General features: G+C 37.2%; 1 protein-coding gene across 1 annotated transcript; it reads right to left on the bottom strand.

The window, feature by feature from the left end:
* Window positions 1-8,662: 8,662 nt before the first annotated feature.
* Window positions 8,663-13,229, bottom strand: DNAJC25 (DnaJ heat shock protein family (Hsp40) member C25). The gene is made up of 4 exons (XM_075210938.1): window positions 12,845-13,229; window positions 11,761-11,913; window positions 9,983-10,453; window positions 8,663-8,959 (listed from the first exon to the last, which is right to left on the bottom strand). Exons 1-4 carry the CDS (start codon window positions 13,178-13,180, stop codon window positions 8,837-8,839), a joined length of 1,083 nt encoding a protein of 360 aa, XP_075067039.1. The 5' UTR covers window positions 13,181-13,229; the 3' UTR covers window positions 8,663-8,836.
* Between the last annotated feature and the right edge of the window lie 1,386 nt (window positions 13,230-14,615).

Below are 14,615 nucleotides of genomic sequence, written 5' to 3'. Positions count from 1 at the left end.
TGTTTGGCCATTGTGTGGGCAGTGAAAAAACTTCAACCTTATTTGTATGGACGACATTTTACTCTGGTGACCAATCATAATCCTTTAAAGTGGCTACAACACACCTCAGGGGAAAATGGCCGCCTGTTGCGCTGGAGCTTTGCACTTCAAAAGTATGACTTTGACATAATTCACAAGCAAGGAAAGGCTCACAGCAATGCGGATGGATTGTCTCAGCAGGAAGAGCCGAATCCTCTGGGTCACCTCTGGTAACCCTAGTAGACTGCGGACCAGGAACCAAATCGTTTGGACATGGCACGCTGGTTGCCGAATGGACAAGCAGCGGAAGGAGTGTGACTGCATCACTTATAAATAACTTATGGTATGAATTTATTTAAAGGAAATAGCGCAGGGTGCTTATTTATATGATTGCACATGCACTTATTTTTGATATTGTGTATATTTTGGTAAGAGAAATCTTTAATTTCTGAGACATGGGGAAGAAATGTGTTTCTTGTTTAGCCTTGCTAGAGGAGATGCATTGTTTCTGGATGTGCATATCTGATACAATAAGCCTTTGTGGATGGAGGCCTTTTGTGTATTGTGATGTGGGGAAATGGCTTCTTTGGGGTTTGTACATTTCTTTGGGAATGTGTATTCTGCAACTGTCTGAAAGTATTCATGTCAATTTGACCTTTTGACTTGCTAGTAGATTTCCTGTGTCTAAAAGCAAGATGCAGGACATCCCAGCGTTTTTAGAATTTCGCAGATAAGTATAAATATTGTTAGCTTTGCGATGCATGTAAGTCCATGTTTGTGTAAACATATTGCATCATGATTCTAAAAATAGCCTGTGTCCAAATCAGTATAAAAAGCACTGCCTTGTACACTGAAATGTATCATCCTGATGTTCCATCTGATCTGTATTACATTGCAAGGCAACATGATACACATCGGCAGTTGCATGGTGCAGCCCTCTAACCTTCAAAAGTGCCATTACAATTAATCTCAGTAATAAGTTACAACAATACATTTAATCAAAGAAAGATGCACCTATCTGTAATAACATATTAGCATACATTTAAATCAAGTGTTACAGACTATAACATACAAATCTGACTATAAAGTAGGAAGGAGCTGGGGGCACAGGTGAAGGCTCAGGGGACTGCCTGCCTCCCATCATTGCTCTAGCAGCAGTAGTAATAGTGAGCGTGGCTGAAGTGCTGCTGTGACATGGAGCCCTCCTTCACTCCCCCAACAAAAGCAATATCAAGTTTTTAAGCTGAGAGAATTTGTGTTGCTTGAATATAATGAAAATAAATAGATGGGCATTCTGTCGTGATTATAAGCAAGCAAGAGGGGAAAAGAATGTTCCTGCTGGGACACTTGAGTCCACTAAAAAAAAAAAGGTTATTGTTAAAACAAAAAGTACATTTTTAAAATCAATCTCTTAACCTAGGTATTGATATAGCAAAATAAACAATTATTTATGTGCCATTGTGTGATTATTAGTGAATTAAAAGTTTCTACTTAATGATCGATGTGCGTAATTATTTTAGTTTTTCATAATATCTGTAATTAATTCTTGGGCTGGAATATTAATTCTTCCAATAATCCTCCTTCAATTGCATAAAATTTGAGGTGCATTTAATCTATGCAGTTATTTATGCTCACATCTTTTCGAACAATTCAAGCAGATTGAATGGAAGATTCTAACACTTGATTCACAAACTCTCCTTCTTTTAGTGGTACATTACCCATTCTTCCATATCCACTTATATATTTTGCTATACCATGATTATAAGGAAATCCAAAATACCGCTATAGTAATTGGAGAAACATGTGTCTGTTTATTTTGGTCTAGTCTTCTATATTCATCTTTCAACCAAAAAAATAAGCAACATAACAAGTTTTTAAGCAAGTGGCTACGTGATTGTGTGGCAGAAGCAGGCTGATCCTATAATGGGCTACATTGGGCTGGCTCACTATGCCACCTGCTTTTTTTTCCCTTTAAAATGAGGTGAGTCTGGCCCCCCTGGGCTAAAATTTGAAAGCCCTCCCCTGATGTATGGCTTTAATATAATGAAAAAGTGGATTGACTTTCTATTGTAATTGTAGTCAAAACACAAATGAAAGCAGTCATGGCAACAAGTAGTGCTGCAAATCTACATCAGTCCACATTTGTCTTACATTTAAGTTCAAACTTCCAAATGAATTGGTTTACGGAAGGAAAAGCTTGAAGAGTCAGACCTACTTAAAAGGTACAAAGACATGAAAATGGCAGACTTCTCTTGTCATGCAAAATTGGTGAGGTTAGTTTACCTTGAATTTTCTGTTTTGGCTTCAATAGCCCATACTCTCTCCTTATCTATTGTAAGCAGTTTACATGGATTTCCAACACAAAACAGAATAAAATCAGGCAAGCAAAACAGATTATCAAATAAACATCTTGAAGAGCTTTTCAAGAATTCCTGACTTTCATTTATTCTTAAAGATAAAACTGATTGATGTAATTTTAATTTACTAGCTGCAGTTGTACTCTGGAGGAATAAAGCACATAGGCTGAGACTGTAATTTTCTTTAGTAGCCTTAATAAGAAATCGCTGATGTTTGAGTTAGCAGTTATCAGTCAATATCCTATTTATCTTGTTAAAGTTAAACTGTTTTTGAGTTGCAATTGCACCATCCTGTAAATGACTGATTTCTTCTTGGCAATAAGGTAAGATTTACTTGTTGCTTACACATAAAACATTTAAGAGACATCTGGATGTAATGTATTTGACCTGTATTTGTGGACCTTCTAATAAAAATATTTTGGGGGGGAAAAATCATACAAACGGAGAATATCATTACCAGTAATTCAAGATAATGGTAAATTAGCATATGATCAATGATTATAATAATGATTACTATAAGTTATAGCAATGCTCATGGTAATGGTGAGTTGTTTTTTTTAAACTGTGAAAGATATATTATTTTTCCATTGCAATACAAAATTAAATTAACATATAACCTATAGAAGATCTCATCTGGATCCCCAAAAATGTACACCAATCTCCAAAGATATGCCAAAACTAACTAGACATATTAAAAACCTGGGTCATGGATGAATCGAAGTAAAACATGACCATTCATCCACTTAATCTTTCACTAAAAGGATTAGCTAAAGTGATCCCAGACGTGACCATATTGTGGCATACAAAAGGTATCACCATCCTAAGGAACCTTTTTGACTCTGATAGTCTCCTCTCTTATTGACAATCAAAACTGGACAAAGCACAACAAGAAAATACTCAGCACATGCTCCCAAACCTAATACTTACAAAACTCACATAAGGATATTGTAAAGGATGCATCACCTTGTTGTATAAACATAGAACATCCACACGCGAACACAGAAAAAAAAACTACCCAAACACATTGGAGAACTTAAAAAGAACATTCCCATCAGAACGGTGGGAACAAATTTTCACGTACTGTATATCTGATGTTTTAGCTTTGGCCTTTGGAGTCATAGCATAAAAGGAGAATAAATATTTTTAAAAACTAAACTATACAAACTTAAACACTAAAATCTAGCTTTATTTCTAAAACAAATAATTGTCAGCAAATCACATATAATTTGTGTCCTAATAAACATTTGACATAGGTAAACAGATTTTATGGCATATTTCCATACTCGCACAAATAGTGTGAAACTTCCCATAATTAGAATCATTAAGATTTATTTTTAAAATATTTTTGTAAATCTCATGTTATTCAGTGTTTGCCATTATGCTGGGTCTCTAAAGTGTAAAGCAAAGTATTCATGTGTAGCGATAATAAAATGTTGAAAAGCAAGGTGCCCACTTTTCTTCCTAAACTGTATACAGATGTGTCAGGATTTGCACTGCTTAAAGAGTTCTGGCAAATAATTCAATGTTATATCATCACACAGTGAAAACAGTTAGCTTGAACTTACCAAGTGACTGTATGGTGGTCATACTATACAATCATATCTTCCAAATATATGGCTAAAGATTTGGCCTATTTTGGTTGCGCTATCTTCAATGCTCTTTCAGAATGACAGCCACGTATACTTTACATCCAAAAACAGCCATTACCATAAAAATCCTGGGTGTTTACAATTGAAAAAAAAAAGTACCACTGAAGTTATTGTCTTGCTGCAGGTTCAATAAGTACTGGCTTGTAGACATTGATGAAATTCAACAACTAATTTGATCACTAAGGGAAATGAGAGTTTATGCTTTGAAACATAAACCATTCCTGCCTGTAAATTAAACGTATTCCTTTACGAGGCATTTTCTTAACTACAACCCATTCCTTCACCTTTATAACAGCCAAGGCCTGTAGGTGGTGCCTGTAAAATCCAGTCATTTGTCAATTTTCTCTACTAACAGCTACCATCTACAGGATCTCTCTCTCTGCTACCATGTCAAACAGTGGACATCACTATTAGAATTTCAGGTTGGATCTCTTCAAGAAAGTATCCATTCATCTGCACTTAAAAATAATTAGTTCTTGTTTATTTTTTTAACATATATATCAGTGTAAAAATCGTGATGATAGACCCGTACCAAAGGTGCAAATAATAATCAGGTTATCTGATATGTAGATGGATAGGTAGGTGCAATGATGAAACATTCTGTAATCCTACTTTTCACCACCCGAAAATAAATCAAGATGTGAACTACAACTCAAAATTATATCCAAAATGGTGTAGTATGTTCTTTGTGTATATGCAATATCTCAACAATGCTCAGGCTGATAATCACAGTACAATTTAATATGCATATAAATAAATTAAAAACATAAAAGAGCAATAATCTGCACACATGATATATAAAACAAACAGCTTATCTGTCCTCCTCCATATGGATAGATTCAATGGACCATCCCAAATTAATAGAATGTCACCTATTTATCTCTGACAGAAAATGATATATTCCCAAAAAGGATTATCAAAATTCTTGATAAAGATTTTAGTTTCAATCCTATTCTCATTAATTTCAAGTACCAGATCCAAAAACTCTATACTCATATCACTTGTTTTAGAAGTAAATCTTAGATTGAGTTCATTCTTATCCAGATATTCAAAGAATCCCTCCAATAGATTCAATGGACCATTCCACATTAATAGAATGTCATCTATATATCTCTGGTAGAAAATTATATATTCCAAAATTGTATTATTACTAAATATAAAATCAGTTTCCCATTTTTCTATAAATAAGTTGGTAAAACTGGGTGTGAAGACTGTACCCATCGCTTTCCTGCATATTTGCAGGAATTTTTTTTCCATAAATTTAAAGTAATTACGGGAAAAGAGGGATTCTTTGAATATCTGGATAAGAATGAACTCAATCTAAGATTTACTTCTGAAACAAGTATAGAGTTTTTGGCAATATTTATCAAGGAATTTGATATTAACAGCTACTTACATTATGACAGCTGTCATCTCAACAAATGGTATTACAACATCTCTAGATCACAATTCAACCGTATAAAAATAAATTGCTGATAGGAATGTATGTAAGGAACAATTACAGATTTATGTGGATAGATTTTGGGTAAGATTTTACCCTGATAAGATAATAACTAAGGCTTTAGAGAAGATGAATAGGCTTGAGAGGAAGGATATTTAAAAGGATAAAAAGGTTAGAAGTGATATGATTCCCTGCATCAAAGAATTTAATAAAGATAAAGGGAAGTTAAGATACATATTAAAGTATTGGAAGATTATTTGTATTGACCCGATTTTGGGACCTGTTGTTCCAAAGAAACCTGGTATTATATTTAAAAAGACTAAGGGGGGTATTCAGTTGTTAGCGAGATCCCCGGAAAAACGAGCGCTCTAAAAATATTAGCGTTAATACGGTTATTACTCGCTGAATTTCATCTCACAGCTCAGGGATCTGCGAGATGAAATTCAGCGAGTAATAACCGTATTAACGCTAATATTTTTAGAGCGCTCGTTTTTCCGGGGATCTCGCTAACAACTGAATACCCCCCTTAGTCTTTTTAAATATAATACCAGGTTTCTTTGGAACACCCCCCTAAAAATCTAAAGTCCTTAATAACTCCCAGCCTACTGAGAAATGTAAATGACACCAATGAGATGTTTTTTAAGAAAACTATGAAAGGGTTTTTCAAATGTTGAGGTTGTAGCATGTGTAAACTGGTGGCTCCTTCTAATAAAACATTATTTGATTTGGGTCATTCAAAGGAATTTAAGATACAAAAGTTAATTAATTGTCAAACTACTTGTTATCTATCTAATAGAGTGCCCATGTGGTCTAAAGCATGTAGGATAAACAAAAAGGTCTTTAAAATTGCAAACTTAAGAACATGTAGGAGCGATCAAAAAATAAGTCAGAGTTACATTCGGTGTCTAGACATTTCATTAAATATCTCAATGCGGATTTTAGTGGCCTGAGGTTTAAAGGTATTGAACATGCGACGTTGGGTGCACGGGGTGGAAATTTGGCAACTAAGCTTGCCTGTAGAAAAATGTTTTGGATATTCAAACTTGATACTTTAGCAGTGTTGGCTAACCTGACACTCCAGGTGTTGTGAAACTTCAAGTCCCAGCATGCTTCGCCAATATATAGCAGCTTATTGCTGGGACTTGTAGTTTCACAACACCTGGGGGTAAATGTATTAACCTCCGGTTTCTTCAACCCCCGCGAGTTCGGCGCTTAAATTTAAAGCCGCTTTAAATTTAAGCGCCGAAGACGCCGAACTCGCGGGGGTTGAAGAAACAGGAGGTTAATACATTTACCCCCTGGAATGTCACAGGTTAGCCAACACTGCCTTAGCACCTGTCTTATTAATTGACTGTTTCATATATGTTTTTCCCTCTCTTCCCCTTCTCTTAGGCAACTACAACTTAGGTGTTAGAAATGTATTATTGGATATTGTAAACATGCTGAACTAGGGATGTTCTAATTTGTCATGGATGGATGTGTGTATATATATTATACACATTATATAATATATATATACACACACATACGTTAGGCTATAGATAGGATTATCTTATTGTATTTGTCTATATTGAAATTGGTGGAGTTATTAGAAATATACTTTTTAATGTCACTTGAAAGGATGATAGATAACCAATAAGATGGCACCTGATTTTCAGGTCATGTATTGTTACATTATGTTTGTTGGGTATTGACCTGTCGTATAGGCAGGGCCGGATTAACCATAGGGCTAATTAAGCTACAGCCCAGGGGCCTATGGCATCCAGGGGGCCCTTGAAAGTGCTCAGCAGCAGTATTGATCGGTCGGGGGCGCCCCCGGCGCGATCAGTGCTGCTGAGCACTTTCACTGCGGTCCTTCCCCGGCGCGCTGTAGTCTCCTTACTGAGATCTCGTGAGTCTCACTCTCACGAGATCTCCTCAGTAAGGAGACTACAGCGCGCCGGGGAAGGAGGTAAGTCCTGGGGGGGCGGGTAGCTTGGATCACGGGGGGCCCTCCCGGGGGAATGGAGGCCCCCTTAGCCCAGGGGCCTCCATTCCCTTAATCCGGCCCTGCGTATAGGTAAATTATTCTAATGTAGAATTTAAATTGTATATCTGAAGGATACCCCTCTTTTAGGCTTATACTATTTATAGACCTTGTAAGATTTGTATAGATGGTCCTCTAGAAAATGGTTTATATTTATGTGAACGTAGCTTTTTACTGCTGTTATAATCATATTTATATGCTTATTCTTGCTGGTTATAATTAAATATTATAAATCTAAGATATATACAGAGTCGTGGCCTAGAAACAACCTGAAGTGATGTATCAGAATTTTCGGAAGTACGCAAGTGGTGCATTCCAACATATTCAAAGATCCGAACGGAAATGTTCGGACGTGATTGGATCAGGGCTAAAGGACTCCACTATTTAAACCTGCCAAGTAGCATGACTGGATATGACCCCTTGAGAAAGTCTTTTGGAGACGAAACATGTCGGGACCATGTGACTGGACCACCTCCAAATTGGATAAGAAGTGGGACGCACTCTATTTGGCCAGGAGTTCTGCCCATGTTCTGGAACATCTATCTAGCCGTATAGCAGAGGACAGATAAGCTGTTTGTTTTACATATCATGTACGGGCAGATTATTGCTCCTTTGTTTTTAGTTTATATGTATATTAAATTGTACTTTGATATCAGCCTAATTATTGTTGAGATATTGCATATATGCAAAGAACATACTACACCAATTTGGCTATCACTATGATTTGTAGTTCAGAGCTGGATTTATCTTTGGGTGATGAGAAGGACTACAGAGTGTTTCATCATTGCACCAACCTACCCATCTATATATCAGATAAGCTGGTTATTTGCACCTTTGGTACAGGTCTAATTGACATCACCATTTATACACTGATATATGTTGAAAAGAATTACACTATGTGTGGCGCTTGTTTTTGCTGGTTTTGCAGACAGGTGTCATTTGAAAAAGGAGCTGCCTATTGAAAAGCAAAATAAGTATTTTATACATTTATTGACTGTCACCATTTGATCACCAAGGGCCTATATCGCTTATATTGGTTCTATAAAAACACACTATACTTCACTTGGCACAGATAACCAGCCCTATTATTAAGAATCAATTTTAGTATCAGATTTTCTAGTAGTTGGTAAAAGCAAAGTGATTAACAGTAATAAGAGAATTGATATCATGGTAGTGTGATTGAACATTTATTGCCTAACGCTAGCCCAAGGGCACAAAAATAGAAAGACACGATATCTCAAATATTTGTACATGAGCTTCAGATTACTGCCCTTTTACAGGAGATACAAAAACTTGTATTTTATTTTATAAAAATAATTTTTAGGACCAAGCCAACATGTCACTTTCAGTCATCGGCAAATGTGAGTCTTCCTGGTCCTTCATTTTTCATCCACCTCCTATATCTCTTCCATCGTGGGTCTGAAGCCATTTTTTTCTTCATTTCTTCCTCCTGCTCTTTTTTGTATATCTGTTGGAAACAATAGAGGATGTTTGTTGGCCATATTTTTTCCTACTCAATCCTCTCCCTTTGGACAGAATAGACAACTTTAACATCTGTATGGGCTCATTCAGCCAGCCGTGTTTTGATATACCTTATTTGAGCCATGTTCCAAACACATTGAGAACAAACTGCTCAAAACCCTCACCAAAAAACTGGAATATTAAGGGTAAGGTTTGCCATCTTACTGTTTGTACAGCAGTGACATACAGGCATTTAGATCAAAGAGGTCTACTATTTTCTGAGCAGTTTCAACAAGTCTCATTCCATTTTGATACGATTACATTTTCTGAATGCATATGTCTGAATTAGCTCTTAAGCTATATTTAAACTTACAGTAAGTCAATTGGAGATCTAATTAGCCAAACAGCACAGATATCTCCCAGATAATGCTAACTGTATATTCCATGCATATGGATGTCAGAGCTTTAATAAGATTATGAATTCAACAAAAGGATTCAAAATACTGAAAGTGCCTACAATGGAAACCATGGCTACCAATATCTTTACATCTAATCACAGGATAGTACAATCCAAATGTTGGCATTTAATCAATATTTGAGATCACATGATGAATATTTGGCAATCCCGTATTGCTGACAAAGAATCTAAGTTTTTTCTCTTTTGAATTACCCATCAAACAACAAGATAAAAATATAACATTTTCTTGTGCAAAAAGTTATAACCCCCGCATGGTATCGGCTTGGCACCTATCTATAAGGACATAACTACTTCCCAAGACCAAAGCACTGTAAACTTTGGAGAGCACATTAGTAATGTGGAACATGAATGACAATGCAGAATGGCAAAACAGGATGTATGTCTTGCCTTTATTTTTTTAATCAAAAACAGATGAACAAAATGGTGGGGACCAGACTATCTTCATCACAGGTATGCCAATATGCACCTGCCACCTTAAATGTTGAGTGGGACTGAATCAAGAGAAGTGAATTTGAGCAGTACTACCACATTATGCTTCCATACTCCACTTACTTCATAATTCTCTTTTATCCACAGTTCCTCAGCAAGAAACAATATCTTCCGTTCGTCTTCTAAACTATCAAACTGAGACTCTGACATTCTCATGTTTTTTCGGATGAGGTAGAGTTTTTCCATTTCACCATATTCCTGTCTTTTGATGTTGAAAGTATATATCCACCAGACATACCAGGAAATATAGTTGAACAAATAATAGGGGAACAAGATTATTTGGAAGAGAAGGATGTCAAATAGTTGTGGCTTTTGATAGCCCCCTTTGATGTCTATTTTGTTCTTGATGATGTCCCTGATAATCTCTTCATCTTCCTCCTTAATTTCTTCTTTAGACCTTCTGCTCTTCCCCTTTTCCTTTGCACGGTTCAATAGACCTTGCTGCTTTGCAATTTCAGTGGCCTGTATTCGGTATTTTGGCACAGTTGCTAAGAATTTAATGGCTTCATTGTAGCTACTTCTCCAGCTATAAAACTGAAAATGAAGGACAATTAAAATGGAGGAATGCTTAAAACCAAACAAATAGCATTGGGCAAATTAAAAACCATGCAACAATTTAGACTAAATAAATGTTGCAGCCAATAATTTAAAAACGCAATAGGAAGACAACACAAAGATATGAACGTTACCTAAAGTGCGGCAACAGCATTATATTTTATCACCTCCATGTACACTGTTTATGTTGGTACAGGAACGAACCAGATTTGTGTACTTTGTTTTCTTAGCGGTTAAAACATGCAAATCAGACTTAAAATAGTCCCTATCGATGCATCATAACCCAAAAGTTATTGAGTTTGAATTGACTTACAAGTATAGTCCATTCAAACCACGATGTCAACCAGATGAAGAAACTGTGTAGACCGGGCATAGACATAAGACTGCACACACCCGGCGAACCAGATCTAAAAGGTATATGTTTTATGAACTTTCCTAGAGTATACGACCAACGGAATAAGTGTTATACTTGCAAAATAGACCCTTTGAAAAACAGCCAACAGCTAAATAATGCATTAGATCATGTACAGTGATTAGATGCTTTGTAGGGATTAATTGAGACATGTGAAAGAATGACCCTGTGCAGAATTCACTATGTAAAAAATTCCCTCAACCACTCATGGCAAATATTAAACTGCAAGGATTAAGAGTGTTATATATTATTAACAATAAGTAAAGAGAGTAAATCTTGGAAGGGAGAGCTCCATCTCTGGTCACAGTTATGATTCTACAGTTGTAAATAGTGGTATATATCACAGCTGGGCAATATAGGACATGGCAGACTGAAGCAGCACAGGACATTATTACGCAATCTAATGCAAAAGAGTTGGCACCTACTCACTAGCACAGTACAAGAAAAAAAAAACTGAGCAAAGGAAAAAAGTTCTAGGATGCACTGGCTAAATAATGGCCAATATTAGGTCTTTCAATAGTGCTCAGATAAAAAAAACAAAACAAAACAAAAAAACCCCATTAAGGTATGTACATTTTTGTATTCAATATTCATCTCATGCTGTTCCATTATATCCCCAGTTCTGAACAGGGTGTCGATAAAAATCTGCAGCAAACCCGCTTGTTGGAATCCTCAGCAGCACAGAATAATTCTGAAAGCTGTGCTTTCAACATAAAATCCTAACACACTTAAACAAACCTTCCTAAAATAAGACACATTTCTTAAAAAGTGAAGAATGGCCAAGGCTCAGTTTTTACTACCTTAGATAAAGGGCAATATGCAAAGGGTTTAACTACTAGCATTGGAGTGTTGCTCAGTTGGAATCAGTTATTACCTGAAAAAGTGATATGACACACACTGTAACCAGGATAACTAGTCTCACATCCACTTTTGGTGCAAGTCTCCTACTGTAGTAATGATAGTAGTGTCTGTAATACTCCTCTGGGTGATCCAACATGTAATCATAATCTTTCCGTGTTTCTTCATCCTGACAGGAAGCAATAAGGATATAGATTATATTAACAGACTTCTACACGTATCACATTGTAACAGTGGAGCTAGTATTAACAATCGTGCCACCACTAAAACAGCAGACATTTTTATAGATAACTGCAACTTTAAGAGAAATGTGTTACTTATATAATGAAATATTTATGCAGTGTCAACAGTAATGTAGCACACAAGTTGTTTAGGACAAAGCACTAGATATATACAGCACTCTACACAACATATCTCAAATATGCCACCATAAAGCAAACAATTAACGTATGCCAGCAATAATGGTTTTCAAGCCTTGAAAATATTATTTACTGATGTTCAACATTTTTACTGACATTATGTATTCTAAGATGTATAAGAAAGTGAAAAGTAACATTTACAAGGAAAAAAATGGATCCAGGGACCGAGAATAAAAGCATAAAATCAAATTTATACCCGAAATCATTGGTGCGGTGAATGCTATTTGAACCGTAGTTATCTTACTAACAGGCAACAATGAATATTTTACAGTGGGGAAATTTACTGAAAGTTGGCAACCATGGCCATTTTTCATAATGTTTTAATCCTACAATATTGTCTTGCTGCATAGTGCAGCAGTTACACAGTATTTATTACAAAAGTGTTCAGACATGTCCTGGTGAGGATTTGTAGAAGGCATTCACAGTTCTCCAACAGACCAATAAGAAGCTGACAGCACATCAACCACAAAACCGCTGTTCAGGAACAATATGCCAACTAATGAGAATGAGAGTTCCCATTACAAGCTACAACAAACACATAAATAGATACTAAACTCGTAGTATAATAAACATGTCATATTACAAGCTATAACACATACATAGATACTAAACTCATAGTATAATAAACTTGTTATATTATAAGCTACACAGCAGCCCAGGTACCCCCAGTGCAGCATTTACCTTCAGAGTCTCGTAAGCTGTGGCCACCAGAAGGAATTGGTTATGTGCGGCCTCTTTGTCCACGCTGGAGCGGTACCGGTCCGGGTGATACTTTCTAGCCAGCTGCCGGTACGCCCGAGCTATGTCCGCCTTCTCGGCATCCCTGCTCACCCCCAGCACATCGTAGCACACCTGCTGTCCGCAGTAGAGCCCCTCAGTCAGAGCGGCCGACTGGTGGGTCAGACACGCCAAGCCCAGGAGCAGGAGGACTAGCCTTAGTGACATGGAGGACCCGGGAAGGAGGAGAGGGACAACGCACGCAGCCGCTTCCCCCTCCGCCTTCCCCGGGACCGCCATGTCAGCAGCCGCCAAGTACAACGTGACACCGGGGAGGAGCCGCCGCCGGATCATCCGCTCATTAAAATAACTTTATTAACAGGAAGACACCGAGCTCAGGCCATTCATACTTGACCGTGCTGAACAAGACACAACATATGGGTAGTGTCACTATGTTATTATTGGTGTTGTCTATGACAACAAATTACATTGGTAAAGCTCTTACCTTATTCATATGAAATAAGGCTCATTTTTGTATAATAAGAAAACACTTTGTTGTATGTGTTATGCGGCTTCTTTATATGCAGATCTGTAGATTTTCCATGGTTCAAGTTGCAAACTGAGTTTTGTATTGAATTGCATTTATAGCAGAAAAAAATAGAATAACAATAGAATGTTTTAGTACTTTGAGTACTTTGTGCAAGAACCTTTAGCTTCTATTTAAACTGAATGTAGTGGGTGAGTATTAGCTTTGCACATCTAGACACTGATATTCACCCATTCGTTGCCATATTTCTTGAGCTACAGCAGGGTGGATGGGGTCTATTAGTGAACGGCAATCTTCAAAGCAGTCCACAGATTTTCAATGTAGTGGGCCTGGACCTGGACAGATTTTCAATGTAGTGGGCCTGGACCTGGCCACGTCCAGGCATTGATCTCTCTCTCTCTCTCTCTCTCTCTCTCTCTCTCTCTCTCTATATATATATATATATATATATATATATATATATATATACTGTTTATTAATAACATCAAGTACAGAAGAATTTAAAAATGCAAACATTCAAGAGAAGTCCAGAAGTTTACTGAGGACTGTTGAGGCAAGAGAAAGGACAGCGGCCCAGTATAGGCGTAGTTTGGGACAGTCCCATCATATATGCATATAGGTTCCAATGTGGTCACAGTTTCTCCAGCAAGTAGCGCTCATCTATGGGTATATAGTGTGTAGTCTGGAGAGGCCGTAGTAACACCTTTGGAGTAATGTATTGGTGTTTTCTTTAATACGGACATTACTAGAACAGTGCGCCATTCATACGTAGATATCTGACCATTCTTCGTAGTGTAATGGTTCTCACCAGATCTGCCTCTCACTGTGTCTGGAAATGGTCTTTAACCTCCGTAGTGAGAGGAAGCAAAGCATTATACAGTGCAGATATGAGGCCTTTTGAAGAAGGTCCGGAGAGACGATCTAGTTGTCACCTGGGTTTTGGCAGTCTGGTGCAAGTGCCTGGTCTGCAGCTATTGATGGAACTGTCCCATTGTAAGTCCACAGTGCTTTGCTAGGTCTTAGATATGCAGGAATGGTGCAGTCTAAGCAATATGATTAGGAAGTAATTTGCCCCTAGCTGCCCACTTGCTATTCATAGAACGAGAGAGGCCAGCCGTGAATGCAGGATTGGACAAGAGGGCTATCAGAAACGAGGGGTTGGAAGAGAGAGAGGCCATTTGGTTACAT

The sequence above is a fragment of the Mixophyes fleayi genome, chromosome 1 (assembly GCF_038048845.1).
Source record: "Mixophyes fleayi isolate aMixFle1 chromosome 1, aMixFle1.hap1, whole genome shotgun sequence".
In the NCBI taxonomy this organism is placed as follows: Eukaryota; Metazoa; Chordata; class Amphibia; order Anura; family Limnodynastidae; genus Mixophyes; species Mixophyes fleayi.
This window is presented reverse-complemented; position numbering and strand designations above follow the sequence as displayed.

Coding starts and splice junctions, on each gene's coding strand:
- DNAJC25 (XM_075210938.1), bottom strand. CDS start 13,180: ATGGCGGTCCCGGGGAAGGCGGAGGGGGAAGCGGCTGCGTGCGTTGTC. Junction 11,914..12,844: donor CAGCTTACGAGACTCTGAAG/GTAAATGCTGCA, acceptor GCTTCCTGTCAG/GATGAAGAAACACGGAAAGA. Junction 10,454..11,760: donor GTGTCATATCACTTTTTCAG/GTAATAACTGAT, acceptor CTTCATTTTCAG/TTTTATAGCTGGAGAAGTAG.